General features: G+C 33.5%; 2 protein-coding genes across 3 annotated transcripts in view; one reads left to right on the top strand and one right to left on the bottom strand.

Annotated features, from left to right (window-relative positions):
• Positions 1-15611, top strand: part of LOC111059081 (pair-rule protein odd-paired-like) — a 100036-nt gene that overhangs the window by 13048 nt on the left and 71377 nt on the right.
• Positions 11621-14531, bottom strand: LOC111058226. 2 transcript variants are annotated; one of them, XR_005572802.1, is made up of 5 exons: positions 13980-14531; positions 13552-13617; positions 13140-13232; positions 12021-12730; positions 11621-11660 (listed from the first exon to the last, which is right to left on the bottom strand). XR_005572802.1 is itself a non-coding variant. In XM_039440186.1 (4 exons), the coding sequence occupies exons 1-4, from the start codon at positions 14108-14110 to the stop codon at positions 12364-12366; spliced, it is 657 nt and encodes a 218-aa protein (XP_039296120.1). In that variant the 5' UTR covers positions 14111-14531; the 3' UTR covers positions 11637-12363. The 2 variants fall into 2 exon arrangements, 1 of the variants encoding a protein (XP_039296120.1); XM_039440186.1 differs by having other exon boundaries at positions 11637-12730.

Here is a 15611-nt window from a genome sequence, read left to right as displayed (position 1 = left end):
GGCTGTATCACTCAATTGATACTTGCGTACTGTACCATGTAAATTGTTGACTAGCCTTTTAAGTCAAGTACTTTAATGAAGTACTTACTCGAGCTAATTGCTGAATAAAGGGCAGAAGCTAAGTACCATAGCACTAGTGGGATACTTAATCGAAGTAGGCAGTGGGGACTTCTTCGGATCGTATAATTAAGTCCCCAAGGGCTTGAATGAAGTACCGACCGCAGGCCTGTTGTTCAGTTAAGTCCTTGTGGTTTTGTCGGTCCTGTGAACTTTGTTGTGTGATTAAATTGTGGGGCAACAAGTGGGGCTACTTGATAACGGAAAACTGAACGGAATATGATTGTGTTGTTCTAGCTGCTTTGTAATGTTTGAATGGGCTCTCATAATTTCGTGAATTTTACTTGTTGACGGAAAACTTAACGGATTTCGATTGAGAGCTGCTCTAGCTGATTTGTTATGTTCATTTCAATAATTTAGTATTGGGCTCTCATAATTTCGTGAATTTTACTTGTTGACGGAAAACTTAACGGATTTCGATTGAGCTGCTCTAGCTGATTTGTTATGTTTATTTCAATAATTTAGTAGAGTTCAACCTGTTGACGGAAAACTGACGAGATTCGATTGTGTTGCTTTGCAATGTTCAATTGGGCTCTCAATAAACTCGTGAGTTTTACTTGTTGACGGAAAACTTTACTGAATTTGATTGTGCTTCTTTAGCTGCTCTGTAATAATTAGCGGAAAACTGATAAGGATCGGATTTTTCATTGATTATCTTAGATGTTTTATATCAATCTATAGAATGTTATATTCTCTAGAATGTTATATTCTCTAGAATGTTACATTCTATATTCACTGGTTCTACTTGATCATTTTGCACATGCTCTTGTCATTTTTCTTCATTAAGAATAATCATGAATTGAAATAGTTCCAAATTGTTTAATGCTTCTGATTATAATATTGCGATAATTTCGATTTTATAATAATATTATTTTTCCTTCTCTCCAGGTATGTTCAAACATTTGCTGTTGATTTTGTAATATTGGAGATAGTTGCGGTTCGGTAAGTCGAAAAAAAAGCAATGACTCTTATTTTGATATTTGTGAATATATGATAGAAACAATGCATGTTAAAATATTATAATATTCATATATTTATTTGTAAAAAAACTGTTCCGTAATACAAATAATTATCGTACAAAGCTGTATCAAAGTGAAAAGATAGCATAATAATAAATAACATGGTATAGGGCATTTATGTTGCAAATTTCACTGTTAACTCAAGCCGATAGTCTTAGTAGTTGTTTTTTGTGGAGCTTTGTGACGATAGTCTCTCATAGGCTACTCACACTCTCTCCCCAACAAAACAGTAGTAATGGACAGTAGTTGACACTAAACAAGAAGATCGAGAGTGAGTTAACAAGAAATAGGCTAAAAATTTGGATCTTAAACGACCTATATACTGGGGTATCTTCCCATGCTATATCTTCTCTATGGTGGTACCTCTGAATGGCGCACAATTTCTAATTATACTTCTATTGGATCTCAATTATACTCGCTAAGCTGTGCTATAATTTGTTGTGGTGTAATTTTTGCTATATGTTATAAATGACTCTCATATTAGTACCGTAATGAATCTCAAATGCCTAGTAAATGTTTTACAATTGTAAAACAATTATAATACATTTGTTTATACAATTTACAATAATTGTAATACTCTTACAATTATTGAGCTGAGGATGCATCCCAATGAAAGGCTATCATCCTTGTTGCTTTGAATTAAGACATTCCTTGAATTTAATGTAAACTACCAATTATCTAGTTAGTACTTCATACAAACCTGCCTAACCTAGTATTTTATTGCCAATTCTTAATTATCTTTTTACTTACTCCATTTCTCTATTCACTACATCTTTCTATTCTCAAAAGTCCTCTCAAAGTCTTCTTCTTCTTCATTTCTTTCGCCTCCATTCAAGTAATTGAATCGAGATATTGAATACAACATATAAACCTGCCGTACCTAGAATTGCCAATTCTTAATTATCTATTTACTTACTTTATTTCTCTATTCACTGCATCTTTCTATTCTCATAAGTCTTCTTCAAACTTGTTTTCACATATTTCTTTCGCTTCCATCATTCCATTCAAGTAATTAAATCGTGACATCAAATGATCGAATCAACATTCCCTAATCTTAATTGATTCATACATTAAGTACATCATCAAAATCATAGGGAGAAAGAGAAAATTATGTAACCTTGTGCTATGCCTCTCCCAAATTTAGATAAGATTTTAATCAACATATAGAATTCCGCTCCCAAGTCTTTCTATAGGTAGCCTATGCATGAGTAGTTGGACATTACACTTGGAAAGCTTTTGAAAAAGGTTCATAGGTTCTAACTTCAGGAAAATCAGCCACAAAATGATTTGAAATAACTGTCATAAAATTATATCTAAAAAATTTCAATCTCGATTTTAAAGATGAAGAGGAAGAAATTGAATAGCAGAGTAAGAATATTTACAAAATGCTGCAATCTCAATAAGAAAGTACAAATCACACAAACTTTGAATGAAACAATTACCAATATTATAAAATATCGAAATCCAAACCCAAGTCTTTCTAGAGTAATATCAGAGACAAGAAATTTATGTGTGCTCTTATGCTTATCCTTTATCTATGGAAATATTTACAACATCATTCGAAGTCTATCAGGTATTTTAGAAAGATAGAATAAAGATAGATATAGAATCTTGAAAATCCCAAACATATTTTCATGCATGGATGCCTGCTTGAGTGTGATCTGAGAATCTTTCGGATAATAAAATCGGAATGAATAGCTTTCTATAGCACAGTAACCACAAAAAATAAGGCAGGGTACCATAGAATGCTCCATCATCTATTTTGCGTGTTTTTCTCCTTCTCCTCCTCCTCCGCCTCCTCATCTTCTTCTTTTTCTTCTTCCCATTCCTGTTCTTGTTCTTGTTATGCTCTTCTTCTCCTCCATATTCATCTCCTTTTTTGTCTTCTACTTCTCCATCTCTCTATATTTTCTTGCCTTTTTTGTTTGTTCAAAAGAAGACCCGACTAATTCGTTGCTAATGAAATTAAGAAATTATGTTCTCCAGACATGCTAGCGTCTAAAATACCTCTCCCTCTACTATTTTATTAGAAGAGCCCCTCAGTATTATGAAACTTGTAGGACTCATGAAAAAGTTCCTTGTTCCATTCTGACGGCTCCATAATGTAATTGTCCGAGAAAGGTTCCTGAGCTCATTCTTGTTCCTCATTACTTGATTCACTTGAGTCCAGAATTGTTTTTCACAAAAACTCATTCTCCAGTTTCTTGCAGTCAGTTTATTCTTAGTATATAGTAATTTATTGAACTTATCATAGAGAACTTTTCTTTGTTCTGCAAATTACTGTATAATTCCAAAACATTCCGGATTCTTCAATTTTCACAATTTGTGAGGATTTTTCGTGTACTTAGCGTTGAATTAAAACAGTTTGTGTGCATTGTAAACTATGAAGTTATATAACAAGGAGATGTTTTGAACAAAGAGGAAATAAATCTACATGATTAGCTGTCACAAATAATTCAATTTCATGATAAGCTGTCATAAATTATTCAAATTTATGAATATGAATAGCAGTCACAAATATATCTTATTACAATTTGTGTAAGCCTGAACATTAATACTCTTGAATAGAGTTTTTGTTAGTTTCTTAGAGTTAACAAGTTTCAATAACTCAGCATAATGTGAGTTCAGACATGAAAAAATTCGGAAGAAAATTAAGTTTAGGAAAATTCATGAAGGTAGTTTTTTATTAATGAGCTCCATACATAGACAATTGTTTCTATCTATTTATTTAAAAAAAGTAATGTTGATCTTATTCTTCTGATGCCATGCATTTCTTTCAATTATATCTTTTGAAATCAGTTTATTCTTAGTATTAGTAATAGACAAGTAACTTTGCTCTTTATAATTTCTATTCGTAGACATCCAGTTTTCTGATATATTTATCGTTTCAAAACTCAATGCTATTTAATATATAATACAACCATGCTCGAGTCAAGATTCATTTTATTGGATAATGATTATTTATCATGGATAATAATGATAAATTCAATTTATTTTTCAAGATCATTACTTTCAAGGTCCACCAATCAACCACCAGCGTTCTGCTGAACTCGGATGAAAATTTAAGTTTGTAATTCGCTTGTTTAATTAATGCTTCAATTCATTAAATTGATCTCGCTCGAAGCAAATAAATATAATATTCACAGAAATTTCCTGCGACTGATTGAATTCCAATAACTGAAAACGATTAGCTTCTATACTCCGTACAAATTTACTTCAAACTTGGAGAAATTTGCGGCGCAGAGAAATGGAGGGAGATCAGCCAATATTACAGTGATGGATTGAGTCATAGGTAGAAGCGCAGTTGCCAGTTTGTCGAATAGTCAGTCGAGTCAGTGCTTGCAGAGAGGAAACTTCGTAAGTTTAACATGAGCGCTCGAATACTCACTAGAAATTAGAGAACGCTGGCCGGTTCAGACCGGCAACATATCTGCCGTTGTATCCCATACCTCTGTATGCCTTCTCTGCTGAGCATGTCTATCCCAAGTAAGAAATACTTTTGTACAGAATATAGTTATTGTCAATAATGTACGTAGTATCATGAAGTCCGATAACATATTATTACATGTAGTATATGATTAATATCTTGAAGTCAATTCTCCTACTCCAATTCTTATGCTCCAACGATATCTCCTCTTCTTCTCCTTTTTCTTCTCCTCCTTTTTCTTCTTCTTCTTCTTCTTCTACTTTCCTCTCTTCCTTTTCTGCTCTTTGGTTATACTGTTCACACCGCTGTCTTCCCATGGATGCTGATGATGAGGAAGGCCCACTACCGGTCTATATGCCACTCACTGCTACCAAACTATAGAAGGGCACAACATACAATACAATAAAATGAAAATAGAACATGAATATTCTCTATTTTGTTTCTACATCCCTCACTCTCTCATTGACTCACTCACTCACTCACTACCATTCTCTCTTCTTCCTCTACTCTACTCGTTCTCTCTTATTCTTGTTCTCTATCTTTTGTTTTTCTCTTCGTTTTTCTGCTGTGAACTGGCCAATGTACAGCAGGCCTGTCTTTCACGGGGGCAGACAAGCATGATATGAAAACAACATTAGAAGTAGAACCACTACTCTTGTACCCTATACAACCAACATTCAGATGATGGGCTTCTATTTTTTAATTTCCTCTACCTTTCTCATCCTTCTTCTCCACCACTTTTCTTCTTCTTCTTCTTTTTTTTCTTCTTCTTCTTCTTCTTCTTCTCCTGCTCTTCTTCTCTTTCTCCTCCACCACTTTTCCTTCCTCTTTTTCTAATCGTTGTTCTTTTTATTTTATTCTCTTCTTCTACTACTCTCCTTCCAATCATTTCTTCTTTTTATATTATCTTCAACGATTCCTCCTCTGACTCCTTCTCTTCGGCATCTCATTATATCTTTCTATTCAATTGGGCAATCTTATAATAATTCCATTTTTCTGATTCATTCTTGTACCTTTCTCTACTATTTCTTCTTTCATCACATTATTAATTTAGCTATTTCCCCCTAATGCTGTTAGGTTTCTTTATTTATTTTTTTATGTACCAATACAATCACAAATCATAATAGAAATAACTCGGAGAAAGCAAATTATTTTTCCATCACTTCTGTGTCTCTCTTCTCCTTCTCCCAATATATGTTTATTTTTTGTCTCTTTATCTCTGTCTCTTCATTTCTGTCTCTTCCTTATTTCTCTTCCTATCCATCACACTGCATCTCCTTTCCTCCTAATCACTTATCCTCATCCTTCCTCCTCTCTTCTCTTTTCTTGTTTCTTTTTATTCAATTTCCTTCTCCTTCTATACCTCCTCATACCACTCATACTCCTTTTTCATCATATCTTCTTGTTCTTCTCATCTTTCCAATACTACTTATTTCTCCGCTCCTCTAACCGTCTTTTTTCTTACCAAAAATGCTTCTTTATTTTCTCCATTCATTTTTTTTTTTGTTCTTTCTTGTCACTTCTACTCAGCATTTTTCCATGCTCAATCACCTCCTTCTTCTGCTTCTTCTTCTTATTCTCATTCTCCTCCTCCTCCTCTTCTCCTTCTCCACCAATTTCTTATTCTGTTTTAGATTCTTCTTGTTCTGCCACTGATTTTCTTCCCGATTTGAAATGCAATTGAATTCATAATATTTATCGTTTATACTCATTTAATTCCTAACAAGCTGAACTCTGCAACACGTATAGCAAGTAGCCTATGTAATAATATCATCTCTTGAACTAAACTGCATTCTCCTTGTTAGGAATTAGATTCAACGGTAGACTAATTTATGCAGTAAGTTTAATAGATTCCCAGTTACGGAAGGTGATCAATCATCTAAACTTATGAAGAAGACCATCATTCATTATTCTGACAGTTCTGATGATTATCACTGAAAAATAATCTTGGGACGTGTTATTTCTCCGTAGTATGCTTATCTTGTAAAAAATTAACTTTGTTGAATATTATATGACGTATTGTACCTCATCAGAACTTCTACATTTAGAAGTAATTCCCCTCTCCTTACAACTTACTTCTTAATTCTCCTTCCAAGGAAATCAAATTTCCGAGCTATCCTACTTCTGATATCCTGCATCCTGTCTCAAGTTCTATGCTGATTGAATTCAATTTATCAAAGAGAACAATTGATTTTAATCCTCGAAGTATAATCTTAACACTCTTACTCGCAACTCTCTAGAGATTGTTTTTTCCAATTTTCCAACTACTCTATACTGATTGATTCCAATTTATCAGAGAGAAAATTCCATTTTAATCTCCGAAGTATAATCTATATATATATAAAAGCGAAATGGCACTCACTGACTGACTGACTGACTGACTGACTGACTGACTCACTCACTCACTCACTCACTAACTCGCAGAACTAAAAATCTACCGGACCAAAAACGTTCAAATTTGGTAGGTATGTTCAGTTGGCCCTTTAGAGGCGCACTAAGAAATCTTTTGGTAATATTTTAACTCTGAGGGTGGTTTTTAAGGGTTCAAATTTCGTCTTTTAGCATGTATATTCTTCTTCTCCCAATCTCTTGATTATAATTGAAATTTCCATATCATATGTTACTATAGAACTATAATCTAGATAGAGTACCTCTTTAACAGTTTTTAACTGGCAACTAAATTAATAATTTTGTCAGGTTGGCATTAAGTTGAGTTGACTTTGTTAGGTTGGCACCAAGTTGAAGATTTAAATGCATTTATCGCGGAAAAATTGATTGGGCACTGCTACTTCAATACTGGGAATATTATATTACAAGCGGCCAGGCTCGCTTCGCTCGCCATATCCGTTTAGTCTGGACCCCCAACTGGATCGTCCTATCATATGTCCTAACATATGATAAAAATGTTCAAATTAAAAATGCAGGCGAGCGAAGCGAGCCTGCTGACCTCATTCTTGGACGATCCAGTCGGGGGTCCAGGGGGCGGAGCCCGGCTAGACGGATATGGCGAGCGAAGCGAGCCTGACGGCTAGTCAAGTATAATGTTACGAAAGGTAACACTTACTCGCTACTCTTTAGAGATTGTTTTTACCTTTTTTCCAACTACTCTATGCTGATTGATTCCAATTTTTCAGAGAGAAGATCTCAGTTTAATCTCAACATATACTCGCTACTTCTTAGAGATTGTTTTCGCCTTTCTGCTTTAATCTAGTCCAGCTTCACTCACATCTAACCTCTTTTGATAAGTAGTTAACCATAGACAGCATTATATTCAAATTGCTTCGACATGCATACAATTGCATTTAATTACAATCAATAATTTATATTCATCCATTGATCAATGATGCACAATCCATTAAAATAATTGATATCAAATGCATTGATCAAGTAGTACTTTCAAATTCAGAACAGTGGATTGCACTCCCGAATGTGAGTTATCATTCTAATCCCAGAACAAGAATGTCAATTTGAGAAAGCTGTGAATGAAATTGAAGAAGAAGTATATTGAGTGATGTTAAGGGAAAATACTTCATGCTGAAGAGAATAGCACAGGACAGAGAGGAAAGGAGAAAGAGGAATTATGTATGGACCTGCCCTAGGGCAGAATACTGATGATGATGATATTGAATGAGAAGAGCGAGAGTGAGTGATGAAATAATCAATGGAATAAATCACAAACCTTAAATTTGTTTGTGGAAATCTCCTGATTTCAATGAAAGATTGTTATAATTTCCACTAGAATATTGGGAAGATATATAAATACTATAATTTAACACAGAATGTTTTTTAGAGAACCTCAGAAATGGCACAAGTTCACAAATTAAGAGGAACCTCTATATTTATAATTGGAAAAAACAACATTTTTATCAATTCAAAATTCCAAATATGAATCATCCAAATCATCTTGATAGTTTCCACAATAAAACTTGGAACAGTATATCAGTTTCAATAGGTTCACTCATAATAACAAATCGACACTATCAGTCTCGAAATAGATGTGGTTTTCTACAAATGAAAAGGGGAAGTGGAAACAGAAGAATGAAATAATAGAAAACAATAAAAGAATTGTGGACAGATGGCGTGGCGCCTTAATTCAATTTCCGGTACAAAGAAGAATTGATGGATGAGAGAGAAAAATAGAGAGAGAAAGGGGGAGAGAGTGTGGGAGAAAGAGTGAGAGAGATATGGAAGGGGGGTATAGGGGACGATTGGCGACGATTAATTTTCTGTCTTCAAGAGTGACAATAATTTGTTGGCATTATTTTTATTTATGAGCAAGAGAGTAGACTGTTTCTCAAGTGAGAAATGACATTCGATTCGCTCTCAATGGTGGTTTCATTTTGTTTTAGTTGTGGGTGGGGGTGGTTTTTCACCCCAAGTCCTGCGCGGTTATCTCCCCTGTTCAGTTGTTTATCGGTTACAATTCTTCAACCCATCCCAGGATTGGCTGATTACATGCTCTCTTTTTCTACCAGCTTCGTCCTCCTTATTTTCCACAGTTTTTTCTATACATTTAACCCACTAACAATTTTCTATTCCCTACAAATTTTCCGCTGTTTTTTCCTCCATATTCACGTTCGTCTACCTGCTATCTTGTCTCATATCCTCAATTATTTCATTATACTCAGTTCTTTCTACACTTGCATACCACCTACAAATTTTTATAATAATAATTCCTCGCAATTCAACATCTTCCTACCTCTTACTTTGTCTTTTTTCGACAAAGTGGAGAAAAATAATAACTTACAAAAAGGATTCGATGTGTACGTACAAAGAAGTATAGAAATAAGATGAGTAGTATCCCATCCTATACATTCTTTTTTTCTACACAGTACACTATAATGCTTATAACGCTCTATGGCATAAAATTTTCACATTCGCAACTGAAGAATTAAATAAAAACGACTTGATATTCTCAAAAATTTTGTTTTATTAATCAATTATTTGAAATACCAGTTTCGGTTGATACATCATAATAAATCTCCAGTGATCTGCGAGAATAAATTTGAGTTTGATCACGGTGTAACAAAAGAATCTAGTATCTCGAGTTGATCTTATCAACCAGTAGTTTATCATTATCGAGTCGTTTTTATTTAATTGAGGGGAAAGTAGCCAATATCAGAGGTAAACAATGAAGATGGAATCTAGTGCATTGAAACGCGCCCATGATTCATCAAAACATTCATTGCAGATTAGATTATCACCAATTAACAGTTCAAGGAGATTGAAAACTGGGTGAATCACAAAAAAAATCTATATTTTTCACAATTTTAGGATATTCTATTTCATCTGTGCTCACACACAAATATACATAGAATACGAGATTGATGATTAAGTACTTTATGTACGCGTAGCCAATAACAATATTATACTGGCTTATACACTTATATGCAATAAATAGCTTACAATACAGCCAAGTTCTAAATGAATTCACATGATATGAACTGAAAGATAATTATTGAACTATATATGATATGGAAAAAATTGAGAGCAATTTGGAATAACTATGGAAGTTAATATTGTTATGCATCTACATAAATAATTAGTGGAGCTAGATTCTACTGTAGACCTCTGAAATTTCGTATTTTAGTTCCGCCACTTCCCACTATGACAGATTCAGCGCTGGAGAGAGTTCGTTTGGAGGAGTAAAGACATATTGGAAGTCTAGAAGTGTCTCCCCCACCAATTGACCATTGCTACAAGTGAGCAACAAAAAGGAGGGAGAAAGAAATGACAAAAACCTCTGTCTCCATTCATGATTTCTGGTTCTGGAACAATGAGTCACGTTCCAACCAAGACACGACAAAGTATATTTGGCTACTACGTTATTGAATGCTAGAAAAGGGACAAAGCTATTCTCATGAGTGTTGCTCGTATCTTGAAATGCAACATTCCAACCTATTTCACACCAATTTGAACAAAATCATTGCTAGATTCTCTATTATATCAGTAGGCCTATAACTGTTATATAGTATGTATAAATCTGTTATACAAAAATAATTATTTATATTGATGACTCTTGGCCTTGTAAATGAGCGAGTAACGAAAAATCTTTCATAACAGGCATTTGTAAATTTAAAAATAAGCTAAGTTCTTGTCAGGTTCTGAATTGAAAAAAAAACAAATTCAAATTCAAATAAAATTTATTTCCGTAAAATAATACATTGAAAAAATTATTAGTTTTGTAATCTACAATCAATTGTACAATTCAAGTCAAATCTAAATCGAATTTTTAGCATTATAGCAATATACATAAGCTACAGTTTACAATAAATCAAACTTGCATTAACAATAAATCAATAATAAATAAATATACAAATAAAATGAATACACTATACTGTTACTAGAACTACTATTACACTAGAAACTGAAGCTACTATTATACCCTACAACTTCAAATTTATCAATATCAGAAGAAAACTTTTCTCCGTGAGTGTTCTCAAACACAAAATGTGTGCGAGAAGTACAAACTCATTACTTGTTTTAAAATGGAAAAATTAATCTAAAAAAGTATTATTAATAATAAAAAATAATATAAAAGAAGTAATTGAAAATATATTTCTATATATACATTGATAAACTACAATAAGTCAGAAGATAATTGAATTATATCCTAAAGGTAGTCAGCCCAGGAATTCAATATCACATAAATATACACTATACTGTTACTAGAACTACTATTACACTAGAAACTGAAGCTACTATTATACCCTACAACTTCAATTTATCAATATCAGAAGAAAACTTTTCTTTGTGAGTTTTCTCAAACACAAAATGTGTGCGAGAAGTACAAACTCATTACTTGTTTTAAAATGGAAAAATTAATCTAAAAAAGTATTATTAATAATAAAAAATAATATAAAAGAAGTAATTGAAAATATATTTCTATGTATTTTAAATATATATTTCAGCGGAAGTTGAGACAGATAAGACGATAAAATATGTTGATGGTCTTCAAACAATATTACGTGAATTTTGAGAAATAATAAGCCTTACTTCTTCTTGTTCTCCTCTTCACCTTCTCCTCTTTCTTCTCCTATTCCTCCTTCTTCACCTTCTCCTCCTTCTTTTTAATCTTTTTCTCATTCCTCCTTCACCTTCTCCTCCTTCTTTTCCCCTTATTCTTCTTCTCCCTCTTTTCCATCCACTTCTCCTCACTCTTTCCGTTCTAAATCTTCTCATTCTCCTCCTCGCTCTCACTCGTTTCTTTCTCTTTTTCTCTCTGCACAAATGCCCTTACCGGTGCAATGAACAATGAAAAATGACTTTGTTAAAAATGAAAATATTGAAATTTTGCAAAATTGAAGACACAAATATAGAATTGAACACAAACCATAACTACTACTATAAAAGGAGAAAAGGAAGAATAGTTATGTTTGTATAATTGATTGTGTTTGAGGAGATGTTGTGGTATTTCTCCATAATGGAAAATAAAAACAAATATTGTCACATACCACTTATTTATTATTAAAACTTACATTAAAGTAATGTAAGCCTAGGCCATTATGAAACCTAGGTACATTACTTTAATGTAAGTTTACTTTAATAAAGTATTACTTTAATAATACTTTAATGTAAGTTTTAATAATAAATAAGTGGTATGTGACAATATTTGTTTTTATTTTCCAGTTATGTTTGTGTCATCATTATTTCTTCTTACGTGCTTCTTGCGCCTCAATAATCCAATCTGGATTTCGAATTGGCATTGAACGCGTGTGTCGAGGATCAACAAGCTCCGGCAATACACAGTCCATATAAAATTTTTTCACTTGTTCAAGAATCTTCGAACTCCAGAACTGCTCATCTTTGTATACAGTAACAACTTCTGTCCCCTTTGGCGACCTTTGACATAACCTCTTCCAGCTGTGCATGTCCTCCTCCTGTGCTGATTGTACCGGAAACTGCTGATGTATTCACATCCATGGTGTTTTCGTTTGAAAAATTTGTCCACAGTGATTTCTTTTCATTGCACATTTTACACTTCAATGTTATACACGAATTTAATCCTATTCTTCGTTCTTTCACTACTACCATATCTTTAAAACCGCAATGAAATGGTAAGTGGTCATCGATTTGTTGAATTTGCACAATAAACGAATTGATGTCCACTATTCGTCTACCTTCTAATTTGGTGATGCTGCTTTCTGTTCTTTTTCTTTCTTCTGCACTGAAAAACAAGAAAAAACAAATTGTCAATAAATTATTGGTGAATAAAACATATAGGTCGTCTAACAAGCTCTAGAATGGAATATCTATTGCAAGAATTCACCCTTCATTCAATAAAAAATAACGTTTATGGCACACCAGATTGGAAGTAGCTGCTTTCTTTCAATTTATCATTGTGAGGATTTATTTTCCAATGATGACCTATCCAATGATTTATTTCTGATGACCTATCACTTTCTCTTATGCGTGTTTTTGCGAACTTGATTTTTTTTATTAAAGGAAATCTTCTTATTTTTCATTTCAAAAAATATTTAGAAAGAAATCCCTGAAACTTTTACAGTTTTACTGGAAAATAGAAATTATATTTTTCTAACAAATCTCAAATAAAAAATACAGTGATTTCTACTTACATTATTTCTGTATGAGTGTCGTAAACGTCTTTGTTTTCTGGACAAGTGTTACAGACATTGCTTTCTTCAGCGACGAAATCTGCGTCAGAGGCCCTGGAAATAAGAAGATAAAGACACTGTTATTCACGGTCATAAATGCTTATTACAGTATTCCATACTTGAAAGTACTGTGTTCCGGAATGGAAATGAAAACATATAATTATTCAATAGTAGTGGATCTAAGAAAACTGTACCACCAAAGTCCATTGAACATAACAGTTATGATTTGCAAAAAAGAATCTATTTTTAAAACATTTAATATTATTTGTAAATCCTGAATACACCCGAGCTTTCTTCAATCTATGATAGTTGGACATTGATAACAAATACGTGAACAGAATATCTACATCAGAAAAATAATTTGGTAACTTACGTATTTATCGTAGAATTTTCGGAGTCATTATACTCTTCGGTCTGAGCTTCACTTCTGCCTCTGCCCCTGGAATTACAAAAAAAACAAGATCAATAGGACTATTCATAGGTGGCAATGACGAAATTCCCATTCAAAAAATAGTGAAAATATATTATGGAAAATGCATTAAAATTAGTGTAAGATAGGTCTGCCGATTACACTATTCGTAATTGACAATTGACATTTTTTGAATGGGTGTTTTCCAAGTTCCCTGAGCTTTCATAGCATAGAATCGTGAAACTGTTCAATATTTCTAAAAACGTTGACATGTATAATTGTATATTCGATTGAGAATTGAAGCTTTATTATTCAAATTACAAATGGAGATATATTGATTGTTATGGTTCTTGATGAAGGAAATTATGGATGTGTATCAAATATTAGCTTACCTTTTGGAAGCCCAGTATTGAATTAACGCTGTTCCTCTTCGTTTAAGCGGTTTCGCGCTAAGTTTCAATCTGCGTCCACTTTTGTGTCTAAAGCGTCGGCGACTTTGATGAGGCTTTGGCGTTTCGTCCATTTTTTATGATAAATAATTTGGTCGCATGCACTTCAACATTTTTATAACATTTCACGTAATTCGAAGTCAATAGGAATAGAATAGAAAAAGTATTATTCACTAACAAGGATTGTCTAGAATAAACAAGGCAAAACGTTTCTATAAATGAAAACCCATAGTAACTTATCACAAATGACTGGATGAACTGTCACTGTCACGTTTCAACGAACTAATAAGTCACACATGGCATGGATATGGCAAAAGCTAGCTGGAATTGAGAGACAGAGAGAGAGTGTAACAGACTTCTCATCTATTCCCCTCCCATTCCCACTCTTTCTTGTGGTCATTCATTCAATTCATTCATTGATACACTGCTGGGCAGTCTTAGTATGTAAGTAGTAGGTGGTGGGGGTTACGTTTCAACAGTAGAGCTCTCTGGAGAATAACCTCGAACTAGGTTGGCAATGTAACGGTTCATTTTTGGTTCAAATTTGCAATTTAACGACTCAGTTTATTGCAAAACTATTAGGAATTTGAACAAAATTCAAACGGATTTAGATTTGTGTTGTTATTCTAAAGGTCACTGTATTTTCAAATTCGTTTCTCGATGCTTCTTTTCCAAAATAGCAAATTCATGTTTAAATAGCTAAAATAAGAAAAACTTGAAGAAATAATGAAATTATGAAAAGTGTATGCTCTCTGTAAAAGCATATAGTTGAGTCCTACGAACTTTCAAGGAAATAGTTCAATCCATTCTTGAGGTATGAGTGTAAGCAATATGCTTACTTTTCAGCTTGTTAGGTGGGTGTGCAGTAGAATCTTAATGTCCATTCTTCGGAAAGAATATTCAAAATATCCCGAGAGAGAAAGAAGCCCAGAGTAATATTGAGTTAAAAGGAAAGTAACTAGTAGAAGAAGAGAGATAGTAATAAAATGATGATCCAGTTGAACTAAGTGAGAAGGGAATACCAAACAGTTCAACCAATAGCGTCAGAGTATCACTTGGCGTGAAGACACCCTCCACTCTTTCCGTTGTAGAAGGGGTGTTTAGCAACGACAGATGCTAAGGGATGAAATTGAAAACTAGATAAGTAGCTTGGCAGACCGGAATCGTAGAAAGGAGATGCAGATAATCGGATTTGAGTACCTCCATTAATTTGTATCCATGTGGCGCACCAATGCTTCCCAATAGTAATGGTGACCGGATGTTGAGTTGCTCGAAACAGCGGGTGTGATTTTTTCTGAAGGAGTTGATTTTTGTTTTCCTGAGTTATGTTTCCAATTTGAGGATCTGTTTTGACCGATGCATTATGTTGGGCTCTCTGATATTTAGATTTCCACTGCTGGAGAAGACGGTTGTGGACTCAAGTAGATAACAAATGATTGGATTTTAAATTTAGATAGATCTATTTATTTATTTAATCATCCAGAATTACACAACTTACAGAAAGATTTGGACCACAAGTCTTTCAGTCAAGTCTAGTACTTACACCACAAGATTTGGAATAAGATAGAAGATTTT

Source organism: Nilaparvata lugens, chromosome 13, assembly GCF_014356525.2.
Source record: "Nilaparvata lugens isolate BPH chromosome 13, ASM1435652v1, whole genome shotgun sequence".
Classification (NCBI taxonomy): Eukaryota; Metazoa; Arthropoda; class Insecta; order Hemiptera; family Delphacidae; genus Nilaparvata; species Nilaparvata lugens.
This window is presented reverse-complemented; position numbering and strand designations above follow the sequence as displayed.

Coding starts and splice junctions, on each gene's coding strand:
- LOC111058226 (XM_039440186.1), bottom strand. CDS start 14,110: ATGGACGAAACGCCAAAGCCTCATCAAAGTCGCCGACGCTTTAGACAC. Junction 13,618..13,979: donor CAATACTGGGCTTCCAAAAG/GTAAGCTAATAT, acceptor TTGTAATTCCAG/GGGCAGAGGCAGAAGTGAAG. Junction 13,233..13,551: donor GAAAATTCTACGATAAATAC/GTAAGTTACCAA, acceptor TCTTATTTCCAG/GGCCTCTGACGCAGATTTCG.